Here is an 18,894-nt window from a genome sequence, read left to right on the forward strand (position 1 = left end):
GGCTGACCTGGCCCACGCAGCTTCCTCTGCTCTACCCGAGCCCTGTGGCTTCTGCCTGACAAAGCTGCTGGGCTGCACAGATGTGGCAGAAGGAGTCAGAACTTCAGAATCTGAAAAACTCGGAGAGAAGACTCAATTCTGCTTCTAACTAATGGTGAGACCTTGGACAAGTTGCCTGGTCTCTAGAGCCTCATTTTCTCCCTTTGTAAAATGGGAAAATCAGTGACCTTATGCCACGTAAGGAGTGGAATAAGAATGGAAGGAGAGGGTCCATGCAAAGCACTAGCCCAGGGCTGACACGCAGAGAGCGCTCGAGCCGTGCTGCTATTACTGTGGGTAGTGCACCTGCCGGGGAGGGTGGACACTGCCTTCATTCGATTCTCAGATTGGTCTGTGATCCATTCTCCTAGGCTACAGGAGACCCAGAAGCCAAATTCTGCTCACGGGAATGTTTCAATTTCCCCCAGAGCAATCAGCATTTGTCTTGAGATCCAGTTACCCGCTCCCTTTGACCAGAGCCACGGAGGAGAACCCTCCCCCAGCCAAAGGTCAGATCCAAATTAGCCCGCACAGGACTGAACGGTGACTGCCATCCTGGGGCCCCCAGAGAGGTCCCCAGCAGGCCACTCCTTAGTCTCTAACCCACTCCTTGGTCCAAGGCACCCACTCCCTTGTCTTAGAATCAGCTTAGCTAGAAATCATGGCTGGAAGCGCCAGCCATAGTGACAACAACCGTAATAGTAAGTCCAAGTATGTATTATGTGCCAGGAATAGCCCAAGTGTTTCACATGGAGTATCTTTTTATTCTTCATCCTACGAATCCACCAGGGAGGCCAGTACCATCGCTTTGATTGTTCTCATTTCCTGGGTGAGCTAATAGGCTCAGAGAGATCAGTGATGTGCCCAAGGCTGCACCACCAACAAGTGTAGAGGCAGGTGTGGGCCCAGGCAGCCTGCTTCCAGGTGCCACGTGAGCAGCTGCTAGCCCACACTGCTTTCCTGAATTCCACACTTGAACAAGCCACCTTGTCACCTACAACGAGTTCAGAGGAGGCAGCCTCTCTTCGGGATGGATCCTGGAGGGAGGCTTCTGAACAAATCACCTGAGCTCGCCCCAGATCTGCTTGTTCATTCATCAAACATTTGCAGAGGGATGAGTCCCAGTCACCAGTCCCGGTCACATGTGTACAAGTTTTCTTTAGGTAAGGATGAGGAGGGGGTGAGAGTACCACTCACGGGGTGCCAAGGCCATGCAGCACGCCTGGTCAGCCCTACCAAAAGTGTGTTCCAAGAGAAGAGATGGGGGCAAAAAAATGTTTCTGCCCTGCTAGATTCTGAAGGAAGTTCTTTCATAAGAGACTTCTTGTAAGTATGCCAATTCACCTAGAAAATCCACAGGAGCGGGCACAGAACGTGTAGCAGGAATCAAACTCCTTTCAACGACAGGGCTCTTCCCTCAGGACGCTCCTCTGGAAATCCACTAAATGTCCTCTGCAGAATGCTTCGCTGACCAACTCCAGAGTGTGGCCTCCAAAGGAACACTCCAAAGCTGGGAGAGCTGGAGATGCCTCAAAAAAGTTTGGCGCTGACGGGCGAACCACAGTCTCTTTCTAACTCTGGGGGGTATTTGTCTCTACACGGCCATATCTTCTGCACCTCCATCCATCTTTGCCTGTGGTTCTCATTCTTCCCATGCCTGTATCACCTCCTTCTTCACCCTCATCTCCTTAATAACCACCTTTTCTCTCTTGCATACAAATAAGAATTTTGTGTTTCTCTCAGTGCTCTCAATCAGTGGCGCAGAAATCTCGTTAGCACAAGGCGCGTGTTCTCAACCCTGGCTGCACCTGAGAACCACCAAGGAAGATTCACATCCAAAGATGCGCTGGCTCCACCCCAGCCTAAATAACTCGGGGTCCCCTGGGGGTGGTGCCAAGCATCTGGGTCTTGGAAATGCCCTCTCAGGTCTCCCTGTGCTGTCGGGGCTGGGGACCAATGGTGCAGGGGACATCTCCATTCCCAGTCCCCCATCCCTGCTAGCTCATGAACTGGCAACTTCTGCTCCCTTTGAAGCATTGAGAAGAATTCTTCCTGCGTCCACCATCTCACCCTGTGCTCTGCCTAAGGGGAGCTCACTTGCCTGCTGAGATGGTAAAAGTCCGAATTCCACTGGCCATGTTCCCCCAGAGGTAGGTTAAAGCGTTCAGTCTCTCATCTTATTTGGGATCTCTGCTTCAGGGCCCCCTGGACTACTCAGCTGGGAAAGTCAGAAACCAGTCTGGGCCCCAGGCCCCAGCCATGTCCTCCTACAGCTTCCTAGAGGTGAAGCTTTCAACCCTGCCTGCCTCTGAAACCTCTTTCTCCATGAATTTGGTTCTCAAGTGTCTGGAGGTGCAGTGACATCACCCTGCAGACCCCAACAGGTAGAGGCCATGGGGACAGGAGAAAACGTTTTGCCCCTCAGCTTTGATACATCTAAGACAAAAAGGCAGGGACAGGCCAGGGAGACGCTGCCGTCACCAGAGAGACTGGGCATGCAAAGCCATGGGAAGGAATCATTCAGTGGGGGCTCTGGGAAAATCCATTATGAGTCCTGACCCCCTGGGTACCCTGTTTCTCTTCAACTTCCAACCCCATGGTGACCCAGCTGCGATCCTTATTCCTACATGCAGGAATGACCCCTACCCCCACCCCACACTGCGACAAGCCTCATCAGTGTCATTCCAGGACTGACGGGGGAGTCGCACCTTGCCTGTAGCTGTCAGGGATCGTCTGTTAATAGACCCCCCAGCAGAAGTGAACAGGTGCCCACCAGAAGGAGCGGCCATTGAAGATGCTGGGCAGAGGTCAGGATGGGCCCTTGCCTAAGATGAGAGCCTGAAAAGCTGGGGCTCTTTGAGCTGCTAACGATTCCTTCCAGTCTGTATTAGTTTCCCAGGGAACAGTCACTGCAAACTAGGGGGCTTAAACAATCAAAATATATTCTGTCATAGTTCTGGAGACCACAAGTCCAAAATCAGGGTGTTGGCCGGGCTGGTTCCTCCCGGTGGTTCTGAGGGAGAAGCTGCACCAGGCCTCGCTCTCAGTTTCCGGCAGCGGCTGGCCATCCTTGGAGCTCCCTGGCTTGAGGCTGCAAGACTCTAAGCTCTCCCTTTTCTGTCACATCACCTTCTCCTCTGTCTGTGTCCCCTCTTATGAAGTCAGTTCTCTCTTCATCTGGAGCCCACTCCAAATCCGGGATGATCTCACCCCAGGACTCTGAACTTAGATCTGCAAAGGGCCTTTTCCCAAATAAGGTCACCTTCACAGGTTCCAGGAATTGGAACATGGACATATCTTTTGGGGGTCATACTTCAACTCACTACAAGGGGTTTGCACGCTACTGAGCTGTGTATGCATGCAGTGGAGATGAGGGGCTGTGTCAGGCAGGTTTCCCTGGGAAATCCCGCTAATGCCTCCACTGAAATTTATAAAGCAGATAAAGACCATGAATGGAGGCTTCATGGGTCACAAAAATGGACACCCAGTTCTCTGGGTGGGCTTTGGTGGCCTCATGCATGAGGAGAGAAGCACGCCGGAAATCCTGCGGTCCCTTTGACACATGGAAAGGCAGTAGCAAGAGGGCATAGCTGGGACCAGGCAAAGCACAAACCATGTGAGCACAGCCAGGAAGCCTGAGCATCCCATAACCACAACGCCTTTCCACCTAACAGTGCTCAGGCTCGTCGTGTCTCTTCTGGCAAGAATTCTGCAGCAGGAAACACACGGGTGTTTTGGAGCAGGGGCCCCAGTGGATTCTTCACCCTGAAGAGGGACTCAGAATTCCACACACAAGAGCATCCCAGCGTTACCTCTTGGAAACAATGCAACCCCTCACAGCCCCCTGTAGCCTCGTGGGACTCGGCCTCCCTCTGTGTGGCATTTCGACAGAGTCATGGAGATTGGAGGCCCCAGAAAATCCCTGACTTGTGGCCTGAAGCACCGTGACACCATGTGGAATAAATGTTCCTCCTCATGTGACCAGGGGCATTCCTGAATTGTGACTTGTCTGATTCTTAAGCAAGATACAGCAGCCCCGTCCAGGTGAACACTGGGTGACAGCTGTAAACCAGCTAAACAGCCGTAGTGTCTAGAAATCACACTCACTTGCTTTTGATATACTGTTAAAGAGTGGGGAAATAACTCCCCTTTAGTGTCCCAAAAGGGTATTCATTGTTGGGACTGGATGTCACCTCCAGGATCCCAACTTTTGCCTAGGGGCGTTAAGACAGGGGGAAATACTCTGTACCTCACTGAGTCTGCAAACACACAGCTGCCAAGGGAACCCCTCCGTCAACTTGCCCATTGCTAAGCCACGGCAGTGCTGGGCCCCAGAAACAACCAGACAACCTCCCCATCACGCAGGGGGCGGAAACAGTGTGCGTGACACATGGCTACTACCAGACTCAGGCCTTGAGAGCAAATAAAATCTTTTTGATCAAAAGAATGAAAGCAGGATCTAGCCTAGAGGGGCAAAGCATCCCTAATTTTGGCAAGACTAAGGTTACAGATAAAAATATAGGATGCCCAATTGAAATCTGAATTTCAGATAAATAACCAACATTTTAAAAATGCAAGCAGGTCTCAAGTATCGCACAGGATGTACTTATGCTAAAAATAAAATTCCTGGTTGTTTGAAATTCAAATGTAACTGAGCAGCCTGTACTTTTACTTGGTCATCCTACGCAGGACCCCAAGGTGTGGGAACAGGAAGGAGCAGAGCTCACCTGATGGCTTCTGCAATCCGAGTGCTCTCCTTCCGCCGGTCACTGGACAACCGGCCAATTAGGTAGGAATAATCCAGGCCGCTGCAGAACACGCTCCCCACTGCGCTGAGGAGAAGCAGTTTGCTGTCATCCGTGGCTGCGTTGCAGAGCGCCCGCCGGACTTCTTTCATGATCTGCAGGCAGAGATGAATTTGCAGGGATGTTAAGAGTCTATCCTGTAAGCCTGGGGCTTTCGGACCACAAGACAGCCAGAGGGCTGATCCCCTGAGGGTAGAGGCCAACAAATCTGCTTCTCGCCTGTGCAGGGAGCCTCCGCTGAATACAAGCATGAGTCCAGAGGAAGGAGAAAAGCACTTATCTAACCAAAGCCCTCCAGCACCATCCCCAGAGCAGGCAGAAGAGTGCTAATAAGGAGGCAGCGTGGTCAGTGGCTGCAGATCTGGAAGCCTGGCCTGAAGTCGCTCAATCCCTGGTAAATCTCTGCAAATCTTGTTCTGGCATTTGCTTATTTAGCCCTTTATAAGATGTGGAAAAAGTCTGTGCACGGCCCAAGTGAGGGATGTAAGTCATCTCCAGATGACTCAATTTAATTATTATACATCCTTGCTCATCTTTCATTCAGCTAATACCCCACATGGCTTGCAGGTAGCACATGCATGTGGGCTCTGGAATCAGATACAGACCTGGGTTTAATGTCCCACTGGAGTTCCAGGCCCCTGGTCCAAATTCTGGCTCTGCAACTCACTAGCTATGGGACCTGAGCCATGCTGATTATTTATCCTCAATGTCCTCATCTAGAGGGTGTATCCACTCTCAAGGCCTACAGTGAAGAATAAATGAAAGGAAAGGTTATGGCCAGGCATGGTGGCTCACACCTGTAATCCCAGCACTTTGGGAGGCTGAGGCAGTTGGATCATGAGGTCAGGAGTTCAAGACCAGCCTGGCCAAGATGGTAAAACCCCATCTCTCCTAAAAATACAAAAATTAGCCAGGCGTGGTGGTGGGCACCTGTAATCCCAGCTACTCAGGAGGCTGAGGTAGAGAATTATTTGAACCCAGGAGGCGGAGGTTGCAGGGAGCCGAGATCATGCCACTGTACTCCAGCCTGGGCAACAGAGCAAGACTCCATCTCAAAAAAAAAAAAAAAAAAAAGGAAAGAAAAGAAAGGAAAGGTTATGCTCTGGCCACCTGCAGGCTCACATTTCACATTCCTGGGAGGTAGGATGAATTCTGGATAAAAGGCATTTTGTTCCTCCTCTTCATGCCACTAAAGGTGCCATTTGACATGGAAGAACTGTGTTGGCTACCCTGCCATCATGGGGCAAGTTCCCCTCATCTCCTGCGGGTATCTCCTGCATGTATGCCCTGGGATTTTTAGGACTCTATGACCTTGTCTGGAGCAGGTGCAGGGCAGGAGACAGACACAGGTGCCCTTGGTGAGTGGTAAGACCAACAAGCGCCACCTCAGCAGTGAACATGTACTGCAGGCCAGGTACCCTGCTAGCTGGGTTCCAGCCTCCCCAGCACCAGTGAGTGGGCAGGCACTGTTCTTACTTCCCTCCAGAGACCAGGGAACAGATGCCTCGAGAGGTCAGGGCTCTAGTCCAAGGCCACACAACTGGTAAGTGTTACGGGTGGATGTGAGCCTTGGTCTGGCGCGCACAATGCCTAGTCTATGTGCTTTGACACTGCAAACTCCCGCTGTCTGGCCACGGCCTCCCATTCATGGAGAAGGAGGGCAGTCAGCTCCAGAGCAAGCAGCCAGGCCAGGGAGGAACAGGTAGGGGTGGGGCAGCTAGGAGAGCCCAGAGCTCCCAGTTACGACCCTGCAGGCTTCTTTGAACGTCTTGCCTGTGCCGAGCCCATATTCACCTAATTACCTTTGCTTGTGCCAATCTCCCTGCCCCTTGTGATGTTGCCCAGGATCCTTGATTCTGAAAGTCCTTCTATGACCCACCCCATTATCCTCTCTCCACTCCCCTTGCCCAGCACCCCCACTAGTTTTCTTCATGTTTCATACATTTACCTATCTTACCTACCACTCGTTTCCTGCCTTTTATTTGTCCACACTTGCTCAACTGTGATTTTAATAAAGACGGGAATGGCATCTCTCTTATTCCCCACTGTATCCTCAGAGCCTAGCACAGTGCCTGCGGTATGGTGGACACTCCATATCTGCTTGTTTTATCACATAGAAACTCCCTCATAGCCCTTTTCCTCAACTTCAGAAGAAAATGAGGCAGGCTGCTTGCTCAGACACCTAGAAGCTTTTACAAGGCCTCTATGAAAACCATTTAGAAGACTGGAGAATTTGCCACCAAAAAGCTTGCACCCCGTGAAGGCTGTGTTTACGTTCTTCAAAGGCATGCAGCTGGGCTGCTCAGCTCCTCATCATATGAAGAACTATCTTTCGATGAACCTGGAGGTTACAGAGCACTTGCCCCTGAGTACTTGCACCCTCAACCCCTTGTGAGGTGGGCATTATTATTACCTCCTAGAAAGGGAGGTAATAATAGAAAGGGAAACTGAGTCTCAGGGAGAAAGTGACTTTCATAAGGCAACATGTCAGTAAGTGGTAGAGCCCGCGCTACCAGACCGGCCGGCTCAGTTTCCTGCTGAGACGGGACAGGCTCTGTCCGCCCCAGGCACTTTGAAACTTTGCTGCTCAAAGTGTGGTCCTCAGAACAGCAGCCTCACATCACTCAGGAGGTGGCCAGAAATGCAGCGTCTAGGGCCCCAGCCCAGACCTACAGGGGGTTCTAGAAGGTCCCCAATGGGACTGTGGGGCTAGAGTTGGACACAAGCTCCACTTCTACCCCACAGTGTCTTAGGTGATCTGGGGTGAAATCATTAGCCTCTCCTGGTCTCCCTATCTGTAAAATTCAGAGGTACCTCAGATTAAACTAACCAACAAACAAGATGCAAACAGACTGCTTAGTGCAGGGCATGGCACATACCCTGCAAGAGGTCCCCTTTTATTTTATTTTATTTTTTTGAGACAGAGTCTCGCTGTGTCACCAGGCGTCAGGCTGGAGTGCAATGGCATGATCTCGGCTCACTGCAACCTCCTCCTCCTGGGTTCAAGCGATTCTCCTGCCTCAGCCTCCCGAGTAGATGGGACTACAGGTGCATGCCACCATGCCCAGCTAATTTTTGTATTTTTTAGTAGAGACGGGGTTTCAACATGGTATCGATCTCTTGACCTCGTGATCCGCCTGCCTTGGCCTCCCAAAGTGCTGGAATTACAGGCATGAGCCACCGTGCCACACCCAGAAGTCCCCTTTTATATACTGACCCTACAGAACAGGTCAGGCTCTGCCCCAAGGGCTTTCAACCCTCACTACTCAAAGTGTGGTCCTCAGACCAGCAGCTACACATTCTCAGGAGCTGGCTAGATGGGCAGAGTCTTGGGCACCAGCCCAGATCGACAGAATGAGTCACTGCATTTTCATGGGACCTGCAGGGAATTCATACACATGTTATTGTTTGAGAAGTGCTGCTTTATGATGTGAACTCACTTAGCCTTATGAGGTCGTCACTTGTTCAAGCCCCATTTTATGAATGACAGAATCGAAGCACAGGGACTTTGTGAAGTTTGCAAGTATAGGGTGGAGCTAGACTAGGACTTGGGAAGTCAGGCTTTGGGGCCCAGGTCCTTCACTGCAGGCTAGGCTGCCTCCCAAAGCTCAGGGCTTTTCATCTGAAGACCTCTACATGATAGTAGTCTGGCTACGGGAGCAGCAGGAAATGAACTTCGTGGTGCTCAAGGGAAAGCAGACCCTTCTCCCCTCTCAGACTGTGGATTTTAGGATGGAGCCAGGGTCTGAAGCTGAGCTCCTGCCACACACATGCTGCGTTCTGAGGCCCAAGCATCATCTAGACTCTCAAAGTCTCGGTACTGGCTGAACCAACCCCCCACAGCCCTGCACACTCCCTGACTCCTTCCAATCACAACCTTGCAGTGGACACTATGCATCTTGACTACACATTGTCTCTTGGGTGCCTGGTTTTCACAAGGACTCATGGCAGTGTGGCCAGGCTCAAAGGGTGCAGGCTTTGGAGACAGGAAGCCTATGATGGATCCGGCTTTACCACGAACAAGCTCAGCCCCTCTAGTCCTTCTGCTACCTGTTTTCCATACCACAGTTAGGACAAGGCACTCCAAAAAATAATTTATTTTTGCTGTAAGAAAACTCTCCCATGATAAGCTAAAACTCCAAGCCTGCCCTGTATGTGGATTTGAAGTTCTGAGTTACCACACCTGCATGGGGAAGAATCCACAAGATAAAAAAATTAACACAGAAACTGGACATAGGCTAGTAATATCCCTGAGGTATCTGATGGAAATAAATGTAAAAGTACTCTGGAGAGAAACTGCAACCCAGACTGCATGGAAATTATACAGGAAAAAAATCCTAGATGAAGATGAGCTCACATTCAAAAATTACAAAACACTTGAGGAAATACAAGTTGGCATACTCAGCAAATGAGAAGAGTATGTAACATGACTTCAAGTAATAGAAGAATCCAAAAGGGACTGCAAAATAAGGATGTGTGAAATAATCACAGAGAGGAAAAGAGACATGAACAATAAGGAAAGAACAGGAGAGTATGGGAAAAATAGATTTGAGGTGAGAAAGAAACTTCTGGAAATGAAAAACGAACTCATGGACATCTTCTGAGATCAGCAGCAGATTAGGTGGCTCTAAAGGGAGAATAAATTAACCAAAAGACCTGAAGTAACTGACCAAAATGTAGCACAGAAAAACACAGATGGAAAATATAACAGAGATTAAAGACAAGAATAATAAAATTTAAAATAGGTGCTGTAGGGATTCTATCAGGAGATCACACAGAAGAGGAGAGAGTCAATATCTGAAGAGACAAAGGATGAAAATTTAACAGAATTGATGAAGGACGCACTAGTTTCCTATGCCTGCTTAAAAATTACTATAAATTTGGTAGCTTAAAATAACACAAACTTATTATCTTACAGTCCTGTAGGTCAGAAGTCTGATGCAGGTTTACTGGGCTAAAATCAAGCTGTCATTAAGGCTGCATTCCTTTGTGGCGGCTCTAAAAGAGAATCACTTTCTTGCCTTTTCTAGATTGTAGAGGCCACCCACATTCTTTGGTTCATGGCCCCTTCCTCCACCATCAAAGGCAATAATGGCTAGCTGGGTCTCCCCACTTTCCCTGTGTCATTCTGACAGATTCTTCTGCTTCTCTCATCTACATACATCATACATCCAGGTAGTTTAGAATACTCTTTATTTTAAGGTTAGTTAACTGGCAGCCTTAATTGAATATCTGAAACCTTAATTCCCCCCTGGCCATGGAACCTAGCAGAGTCAAGGTTCTGGGGATTTGGAAATGAGTATCTTGGGGAGAGGGCATCTATCTACCACAGACTTGAATCGTAAAATATAAGAACTACAACAAAAAGCTAAGCAATAGAAATAACAATACATGCATGGATAGACATACCATATTTAAACTTCGGAACATCAAAGACAAAGTAAAACCTTAAACACATCCAGAGGAAAAAGAAAACTTATCTACAGAGGGTAAATATTTGACCGGAGGCGAATTCTACATAGCATAAATACATTCCAGAAGGTAGCAGAATACAATTCTCAAGGTACTGAGGAAAACAACTGTCAACAAATTCTTCACTCAGCTAAATTGACTTAAAAGGAAGGGTAAAATAAGGCATTTTCAGTAAAAGAATGTTTACCATTTCTAGACCCTCACTATAAGATCTAAAAAGGAATGTAATTCAAGAAAAATAAACTATATTCAGAAAGAAAAACTGGTGTGCAAGAAATAATAACCAGTAAAGACGTTGGTGGCTCATGCCTGTAATCCTGGCACTTTGGGAGGCTGAGGCAGGCAGATTGCCTGAGTTCAGGAGTTCAAAGCCAGCCTGGGCAACATGGTGAAACTCCGACTCTCCTGAAAAAAGGGAAGGAAATTGGTGAATATGCTGTTAAATCAATATAAGAACTTACTCTAAAGATCATAATACTTACATTGATTAATTTGAAGGCAGAGGTTGGTACGGGGTAGAACTGTAGTAACCGGCAATAATATTGTAGAGGATGAGAGGAGGAAGGACTAGAGCTAGAATATCTCAAGGTTATATGCAGAAGAGGTGAAGGTAATTACACTTAGCCTTTGTTATGTGTATATAATTTAGGGATAACTTCTTAAAAATACATGAATTACAATGAATGGGGAGGAAGATAAAATAAAGAATACCCAATCACTCGATTGCTAAAACAACAGCAGAAAGTACATAGTGACAGAAAACAAGGCAAGGTATGTGCCTGGGTGAAGCTTAGAGTCTAACAGAGGAGGAGGTAAGTGAGCAAACCTCTAAAGAATCATTATTAAAGACTCCGCAGGCATAATTACAGCTTATGGAAGTTAGTGGGATACTAGGAGAATATTGTTTTTTAAGGTTAAACTTTTAAAGGAACTCCCATTTGTGAAGCACCTAGTAGGGCCAGGAATTGCACCAGGTAATTTCCATACAATATTTTCTTTCAAACAAAAATCGGGTAAGGTAGGGGATGGTATGTCGAAATTGCAAGTGACACCATGAAGACTCAGAGAGGTGTGGTACGATGTCCAAGGTCACACCGGCAGTAAGAGGTAGAACCATGATTTAAATCTCATGCTAACAATCCTTTACTTTCTACTACTTCATACTGTCGGATGATTTTTTTAAATGGATGGATTTTAGTGGAAAAAACAGGGCTATATTTCAATCTAAAGTGAAAATCTCCAGGCCTGTGCCCTGCTGGAAGGAAGGAAAGAATAAGGACATTCCAGCCTATCTGAGTATAAGCAACAGATATTCACTGTGGACATCAAAAAAGCTCACAGGTCGCTATCTTGTGGGTCCTTTAATCCACCTGCCTCCAGAAATAGATATACGCTCACCTATACATGAACTCTATTTCTCTGAGAGGCAAATAAAGAAACCCTGCTGTAAAGAGATGAACTGAAATTCTATAGATGACTCAGGGAGTAGCCTCTCTGGCTAAGGCCATACTTACTTACTTGTCAATTTGTTAAGAAAAAAAAAAAAAAAGATGAAACAAAACAGCCATCTCATTTATGAATTAAATTGAAAATAAATTTGCATTTTATTGATACAAAAGAAGTACAAACTATACTTTTCTTCATTAAAAAAAAGTTGTATCTAGTTTATATCTCTTTTCTCTCCTTTTTGGTGTTGGTCATTCAATTTGGACAGATGGCTAAGGTTCGACCTTCTTGAAAGACCCCAAATTTTATAATGTAACTGGTTCGTTATAAATAAAATAATAAATGTTCTAAAATTAGTCTACATTCTCTTTCCTTCTTAAACAGAATATACTGTATGCATATAACTACTTCTCAATGGTCACCTGCTGGCCTATAACAAATCAATTCCTCTTAGAGGCTTCCGGGATGTGATTCTATAACAAGTAGTCCCAGACTGCTATGCATTTTGAAGTCCTAAATCTGTCCTTTAAATTCATTGCCCTCATTATGCACTTCCTAGTTGCCACTTGCACATGCTATTAGTCATCTGCTGGAGGGAACAGACTCCTGCTCTACGACTTCTAGCTTCGGATCTGGCATTTATAGCCAGATAACCAAGTTCATTAGAATATGATGTAAAAGAAGAATCAACCAGGATCCCTCTCTGTATACTTCATCTGTACCTGCTGAAATCCAGTCACACCAGGCCCATCTCAAATGCAACCACCTTCTAGGGAGACCTCCCCAAACCCCAGACTAGATACACACTCTCCCTTCTCCCAAAACCCTGAATGCTTTAAATCCTTCTGATGCTTTTGACAAACTCCCTTGTAGAATGTGCACCTTCTTACTGCATCTTGCCTTCTATGTGATTTAAACTCCTGGTATTCACATCCTTCTGTAACCCCCTACCTTCAAGAGAAGACTGGACTTAGTGGCTGGCTTCAACAGAAGATGCCAAAATGATGGCATGTCACCTTCAGGAGGAGATTAGGTGACAAAAGGACCATCCTCTCTTGCTATCTTCCTTGGAATTCTTGCTCTTGGGGAAGAAAGCTACCTCGTCATGAGTAGCCCTTAGAAGCGGCTCACATGGTAGGAAACAGATGCAACCAACAACCACATGGGTGAGCTTGGAAGTGAATTCTCCTCCAGTCGAGCCTTCATGTGAGACTGCAGCCCCAGCTTCCACTTGACAGCAGCCTTGTGAGAGACCCTGAGCTGGAAGCATCCAGCTGAGCCATGCCCAGATTCCTGACCCGTGGCAATTACGAGACAATAAATGTCTGCTGTCTCAAAATGCTAGGTTTAGAACAACCTGCTACACAGTTACAGATAACTAATACAATCTCTTAAGAGCTAAAATAGTATACTTACCATGGCAGTCTTTACCTTCTCAAGAAGTTTATAGTCTAACAGAGGAGGGGTAGGATATCAGACATTTAACAAGTTACTACACAAACATATGTAGACTAACAACTGTGATAAGCCTTGGGGAAGTGATGGCTGAGCTGAGCCTTGAAGGAAGAGCAAGGGTGAATGAAGCAAAGAGAAAGAAAGAGGGGGGCATGTATAAAGGCCCTGAAGCAGGTGTGGGCAAGAAAGCAAGCCAGGTGACTGGGGTACAGGAGGAGAGGTATGTGAGGTGGGCTGCACGATTAGGTTAGGAGTGCACCACACTGAGGGTTCTCTCAGCTAGGGTAATCAGGAGCCATCACCACATTCGGTTGTGGGGCGGGTGGGCATATAAAGGGGTGACTTGGCCAGAGCTACGTTTCTGGAGGATCATTCTCCCTGCCTTATGCAGAATGGATTACAGGGCAGGAAGCATGAAAGGAGGCAGACTTATGAGAAGGCTAAATTACAGTAGTCCAGACAAAACAGTCTAGTAGTGGACTGTAATGATTTTGGTGGAAACAGAAGTAAACATATTAAAGAGCTATTCAAGAATAAAGGTGAACTGGCCTTCGGACAGGTCTGGACATGGGGGCATGACAAGAAGGATGTGAAAGAGGACTCCTGCATGTCTGCTGCATTTGTGGGAGTGGTGGTAGAATCTGGGCGGAGGCCGAGGGCACTAAAGGAAGGCCTAGAGTCTTCTCCCAGTGGGGAAGTTGATAAGCTTTTAATCAAGGAGACTTTGTGCAATCTGTTTCACTGACTCTTTCCTTAAGGGGCATTTCTGTTCATCTCCCGGTTCTCTGCTGTATCCCAGATAGGAGTAATATTACAGCAAACCCACTAGCTTCAGCATCTACTTAATGCATCCAGTAATGTATGATGGATTTCTACCCGTGAGGCCAACCCAACCAATGTCAACTATACAACTAGGAAAAGCAATTTAATTATTATGGCCATGAATGTTGTCGCCTTCTGGTTCTTCCATTCACAGACAAAGCAAGGTCTGCCGGTGAACATTAAATGGCCTCTGCTTCACGTTAACAATGAAAGGAACATTTATTAGATACCTCCTGTCTACCAGGTACTTTGTGGGCCCCTTTGCATACATTATCTCTAATCTCATCAGTAAAATACTGTAAAATTTCTATAAATGAGGAAGCTCAGAGAAGCAAAGTAACTTCCCAAGGTAACATCATGGTAAGCTGAAGGCAGGACTGGAACCCAGGTCTGTGAGACTAAAACCTGTATTCTCCTCTCGTGCCACCTCTTCACTTCAGTAGGACCTTCATTAGGGGCTGGTTTACCCAGTCAGCCTGTCACCCACATGCTCAATCCACTTCAGTCGTTCAGACAGCTGAAAATACCAGATCAATGACTTTGACTGTTTTCCTCCTGTTCTGTGACCGACCGACACTGATTAGCACTGGAACCCCAATTAACTAAGCCCGCAGCTCAGGAGGTGAGAACCTGTGCACCTTAAATTAGCTGAGCACAACATGTTTTCCATGATGAATGGGCAACAGCTACCACCCAGGGCTCCTCCAAAGGGAGAATGAACTGGATACTCCACATGCATTCAATTTGTTGAAGGAAAATGCTGTGTCTTTTTAGAGCATGCCTTTAGAAAGTAGTAAAGTAGAAAGAATCTAGGAAAAACTGGTCTGGCACATTATTTTAAGCAAGATAAGCTTAAAATAATGAGGTTTTCAGGTGTATAAACATGTGAAGAGCTGCTTTCAGGGTAAAGTGCAGGCTCTGAACTTCTCTGAATCCTACTCAGAGGTCTACAGGGCAGAGAACTCCAGGGATGCTTCTGTCACAGATCGAGGAGGGAGAGGCCCCCAAAACACCATGCTCAGAGAATGGGCAGCATACAACCACCACCCCACAATCCCAAGACTTCAGCCACAGTGCTTCCCTCACCATATGTCAATCATTCCAGATGGCCGTGCCCACAACCCCATAAAAGAACCAGGGTCTATTTCAACCACAATATTAAGACATGTAATCACAAGTTCAAGAACACAGCACTTTCTTCCCACCACCCCACTTTCTGTGCCTCCCTGATGGTACGGGATACACTGGGCAATACCAAGCCATTCTATCATCCCAATGTGAGTGAGTGGTCATCCCTTGACTTCATCGCCCAAAGCATACCCTTCTCATTGACCTCCCATTGCTATTATGAAAAAGAGAGTCCAGGATATTGCAAGGACAGAAAAAGGGGTCTCAGACTTCAATGTCTTCAGTGGGCCTGGCACTGGGATGAACAGAAGAGATAAGAGGGAGGGCAAGTAGAGTAGAACCCCTGCCCTCCTGGCACCTACTTGGTTAAGCTGCGAGACCCTAGCCCAGATGGATTGTTTATTTTCTCATCTATACAATGAGCCTAAATTTTTCTCATCTATTCAATATGGATCATAACAACGCTACCTCAGAAGGGAGGTGATGAGAAGACACAAGATGAAGAGGAAATACAAGGAACCAAGAGCCCCTGCTCACTGGCTGTCACTGTTGTCACCATGTACCTCTACTGCCCTACCCCAGGCATCTGGTAGGAGAAGGCTGCTTAGAGGGGCATCTTCCCACCTTTGTGCCATCAAGTATCTCTTCCCTGCTCCCCACATGTACCCTGTATTTTGAAGGATGTTGTCAACCTCACTGCATTAAGTATTCATTGCTTCCCTATTTTATTCACCTAAGATACAGAAGCAAGATTAATATTTAAAAAGTAATGTAGAAAAGGCAGTAAAATAGACTTCATCAAAATTTAAAAATCTGTCATAGGGCACTATCAAAAAAGTAAAACATCAGACTCTGAGACTGGGAGAACATATTTTCAAGTCATATATCTGAAAAGGGCTTACTACCTAGCGTATATAAAGAATGCTTAAAACTCAACAATAGAAAGAAAAGTGACCTAATTTTAAAAATAGGCAAAGGATTTGAATAGGAAGAAGAGAGAAAAATGACCAACACACCCATGAAAAGACACTCAACATGATTCGTCACTAGGGAAATGCAAACCGAAGCCACGTATTGCTACAATAAAAAAGACAGACAGTAACAAGAGTCAGCGAGTGTACAGAGAAACGACAACCCTCACATACTACTGGTCAGACTGTACAACAGGGGAGCCACCGTGGAAAACAGTTTTCCGGTTCCTCAAAGAATTCAGTTAGTAATATGACCCAGCAATTCTAAGAACTGAAACAGATTCGAAAAAATTATATTGGAAATTAGAAACATATCCAAGAAAACTGAAAATGTACGTTCACATGAAAACCAGTATGTAACACATGTAGAAATATTATCCATGAAACAACCCAAGTGTCCAACAAACAGAAAAGCTGATCGACAAAATACAGTCTGTTCATACAATGGAATATTATTTAGCCATAAACAGGAATGAAGTATGGATACAAGCTACAAGATGGATGAAACTTGAAAATATGCTAAGTGAAAGAAGCCAGACACAAAGGGCTACATACTGCGTGTTTCCATTTACACAAACTGTCCAGAATAGGCAAATCTATAGAGACAGACAGAAAGCAGATGAATGGTTTCCACCGGCGTGGGGGAAAGGAGAATGGAAGTTACTATTTCATGTGGGTGAGGTTTCTCCTTGAGGTGACGAAGATGTTCTGGAATTCGATAGGGATGATGCTTGTACAACTTTGTGAATATACTAAAAATCACTGAATTGTACATTTTAAAAGAGTAAAATTTATGGTATGTGAAATCAATCTGTCTCAGTTATATATAATATGTAGTAACATATATATTATAAACTGAGTGAGATGTATTAACTGAGTGAATTATATCTGCAGCAAACCAGTATGACATGCTGATGACAAAGTTTAGCTAGAAGAGCCCAAGATGTGACGCTTGGATTCTGGGTCTGCCCCTTGGCTAAGTCTGTGCCCACGATTAGTTGAGTGAATCCCTCTGCCCCATGGTGTTCACCTATAAGATGAGATGGTATCATTACATGGTCATAAAGATCAAATGGAATAATGTACGTAAAATGATGAGCAACTTGCATCCTGCAGTCAGGTTTTTATGCATCCTGGTTACCGTCCTCAGCTCCCTGATGAAGGAAGGAGAATGCCACTGTCCCATTCAGAGTGAGAAGGAGCCACTGCCCAGCCCGCCCTTCCCTCTGGCTGCCACCCCTTACCTCAGGTGTCAGGGCGTTGTTATCCGAGGTCTGACTGGACAGCAGGATGTGCGTGAACCCTTCTTCCTTCCGCACGACGATGTCTCGAAACCGACAGTTGCTTTCATTCTGGCGGACGCTGTACCTGAGCCTCTTGTCAAAGACGTAGTCCTTCTCTGCTTCCAGCTTCCTCTTCACCGAACTGTGCAGGTTCAATCCCCCGTTGGTCAGAGCAGAGCCTTCCAAAACCAGATAAACAATGTAAGAAACTGACACGGCCACAATCGTAGAAGGATGTGCTCAGAGGACATTGGAATTTTCAACAGAAGGGCTTGTATGTGGCTGGGACACACCACCTCCTCCCCTGTGCCACCCTCTATTCTAGGACGAGGGAAGATAAAGAGACAGGCGGAATTCCTACATTTCCAAATTCAGAAGAGGGCCTATAGGGCTCTTTGTGAAGGTGCAGTCCTCTGCTCTTTTCTCCCACACATCAGATTCTGTTCAGATTCCTTGGCCACAGGGAATGCACTGACCACCCTGAGAGGCAGCCCACTCCACTGGTGGATGTCTGTGAATGATAGGGAATCATCAATAAGAGCAAGACCAGCAGCTAACCTTTATCCAACCCATACTATGTGGTAAGCACATCACAGGCATGATTTTATTTAATATGAGAAACAGAGATGGGGCTCTGGGACCCCCTAGTGCTTCGTTGGGGGCTGTCTTGAGATGACAGAGGTGAGTACCAAGCAGGCAATGTCATTAGGTCTCTCTCTTCCTCTCCCAAATCAATTACAATGACTTTGCATTTTTCTGTTTTACATATTAGCATTCACAAACGGCCTGAAAGCGCCCCGATGAAAAGGTCTGAAAACTAGTAATAGAATGATCCAGATGTATAATGGTTCCCAGTCTCCAGCCTCACACAGGATTCATCAGGAACTCTGGGATGTTCTAAAGAAAGAAAGGCCAAGCCAACAACCCTAAACCTCCATCGGAAGCAGGTCCAGGAAGAGGCTCAAATGTGTATTTTGAAAACACTTTCCAACCACCTCCATCCAAAAAAAAAAAGAGCAAGAGAGCAAGAGAGAAGGAAGACACAAATTACCAGTATCAGAAATGAAAGAGGGGCTGTCACTAGTGATCTTATAGACATTAAAAGGATAGTAAAGAAATACTAAGAAAAATGGCTCCACCCATTATTTCATAACTTAGATGAAATTTCTTGGAAGATATTCTAAGCAATTTTCCTTGCATCCACTCAAGTGTTCTGGAATCTTCTGGCTGTTCTAAATCAGTGCTGAAGACAGGAAAAGTAACCCCAAGAATGTAGGGCAAAGGAAGCCAAGTGCCCAAGACAGACTGGGAAGAGTTCCTGGCTCACACAGCCCAGGCAGGATCTTCCCTTAACAACGAGACATGCCAGGAAAGAACACCACCAGGTAGCTTAGAAGACCCCTCCGTAGGTGTGAGGGTGTGAGGCAGGGGGAGGGACACCGGCAGGACTGCAGGAGGTTCTCTGGCAATATG

The 18,894-nt window shown here is 46.4% G+C and overlaps 1 protein-coding gene across 1 annotated transcript in view; it reads right to left on the reverse strand.

Moving 5' to 3' along the window:
- Positions 1–18,894, reverse strand: part of CDYL2 (chromodomain Y like 2) — a 198,973-nt gene that overhangs the window by 16,716 nt on the left and 163,363 nt on the right. Inside the window, exons 3-4 of the mRNA XM_021671053.2 lie at positions 17,383–17,600; positions 4,767–4,939 (exon numbers count right to left, since the gene is read on the reverse strand). Of these exons, the coding sequence (XP_021526728.1) occupies positions 4,767–4,939; positions 17,383–17,600 (391 nt within the window). The remainder of the gene's footprint in view (positions 1–4,766; positions 4,940–17,382; positions 17,601–18,894) is intronic.

This window comes from Aotus nancymaae, unplaced genomic scaffold (genome assembly GCF_030222135.1).
Source record: "Aotus nancymaae isolate 86718 unplaced genomic scaffold, 86718_ANA_hifiasm-v0.15.2.pri h1tg000030l, whole genome shotgun sequence".
NCBI lineage: Eukaryota > Metazoa > Chordata > Mammalia > Primates > Aotidae > Aotus > Aotus nancymaae.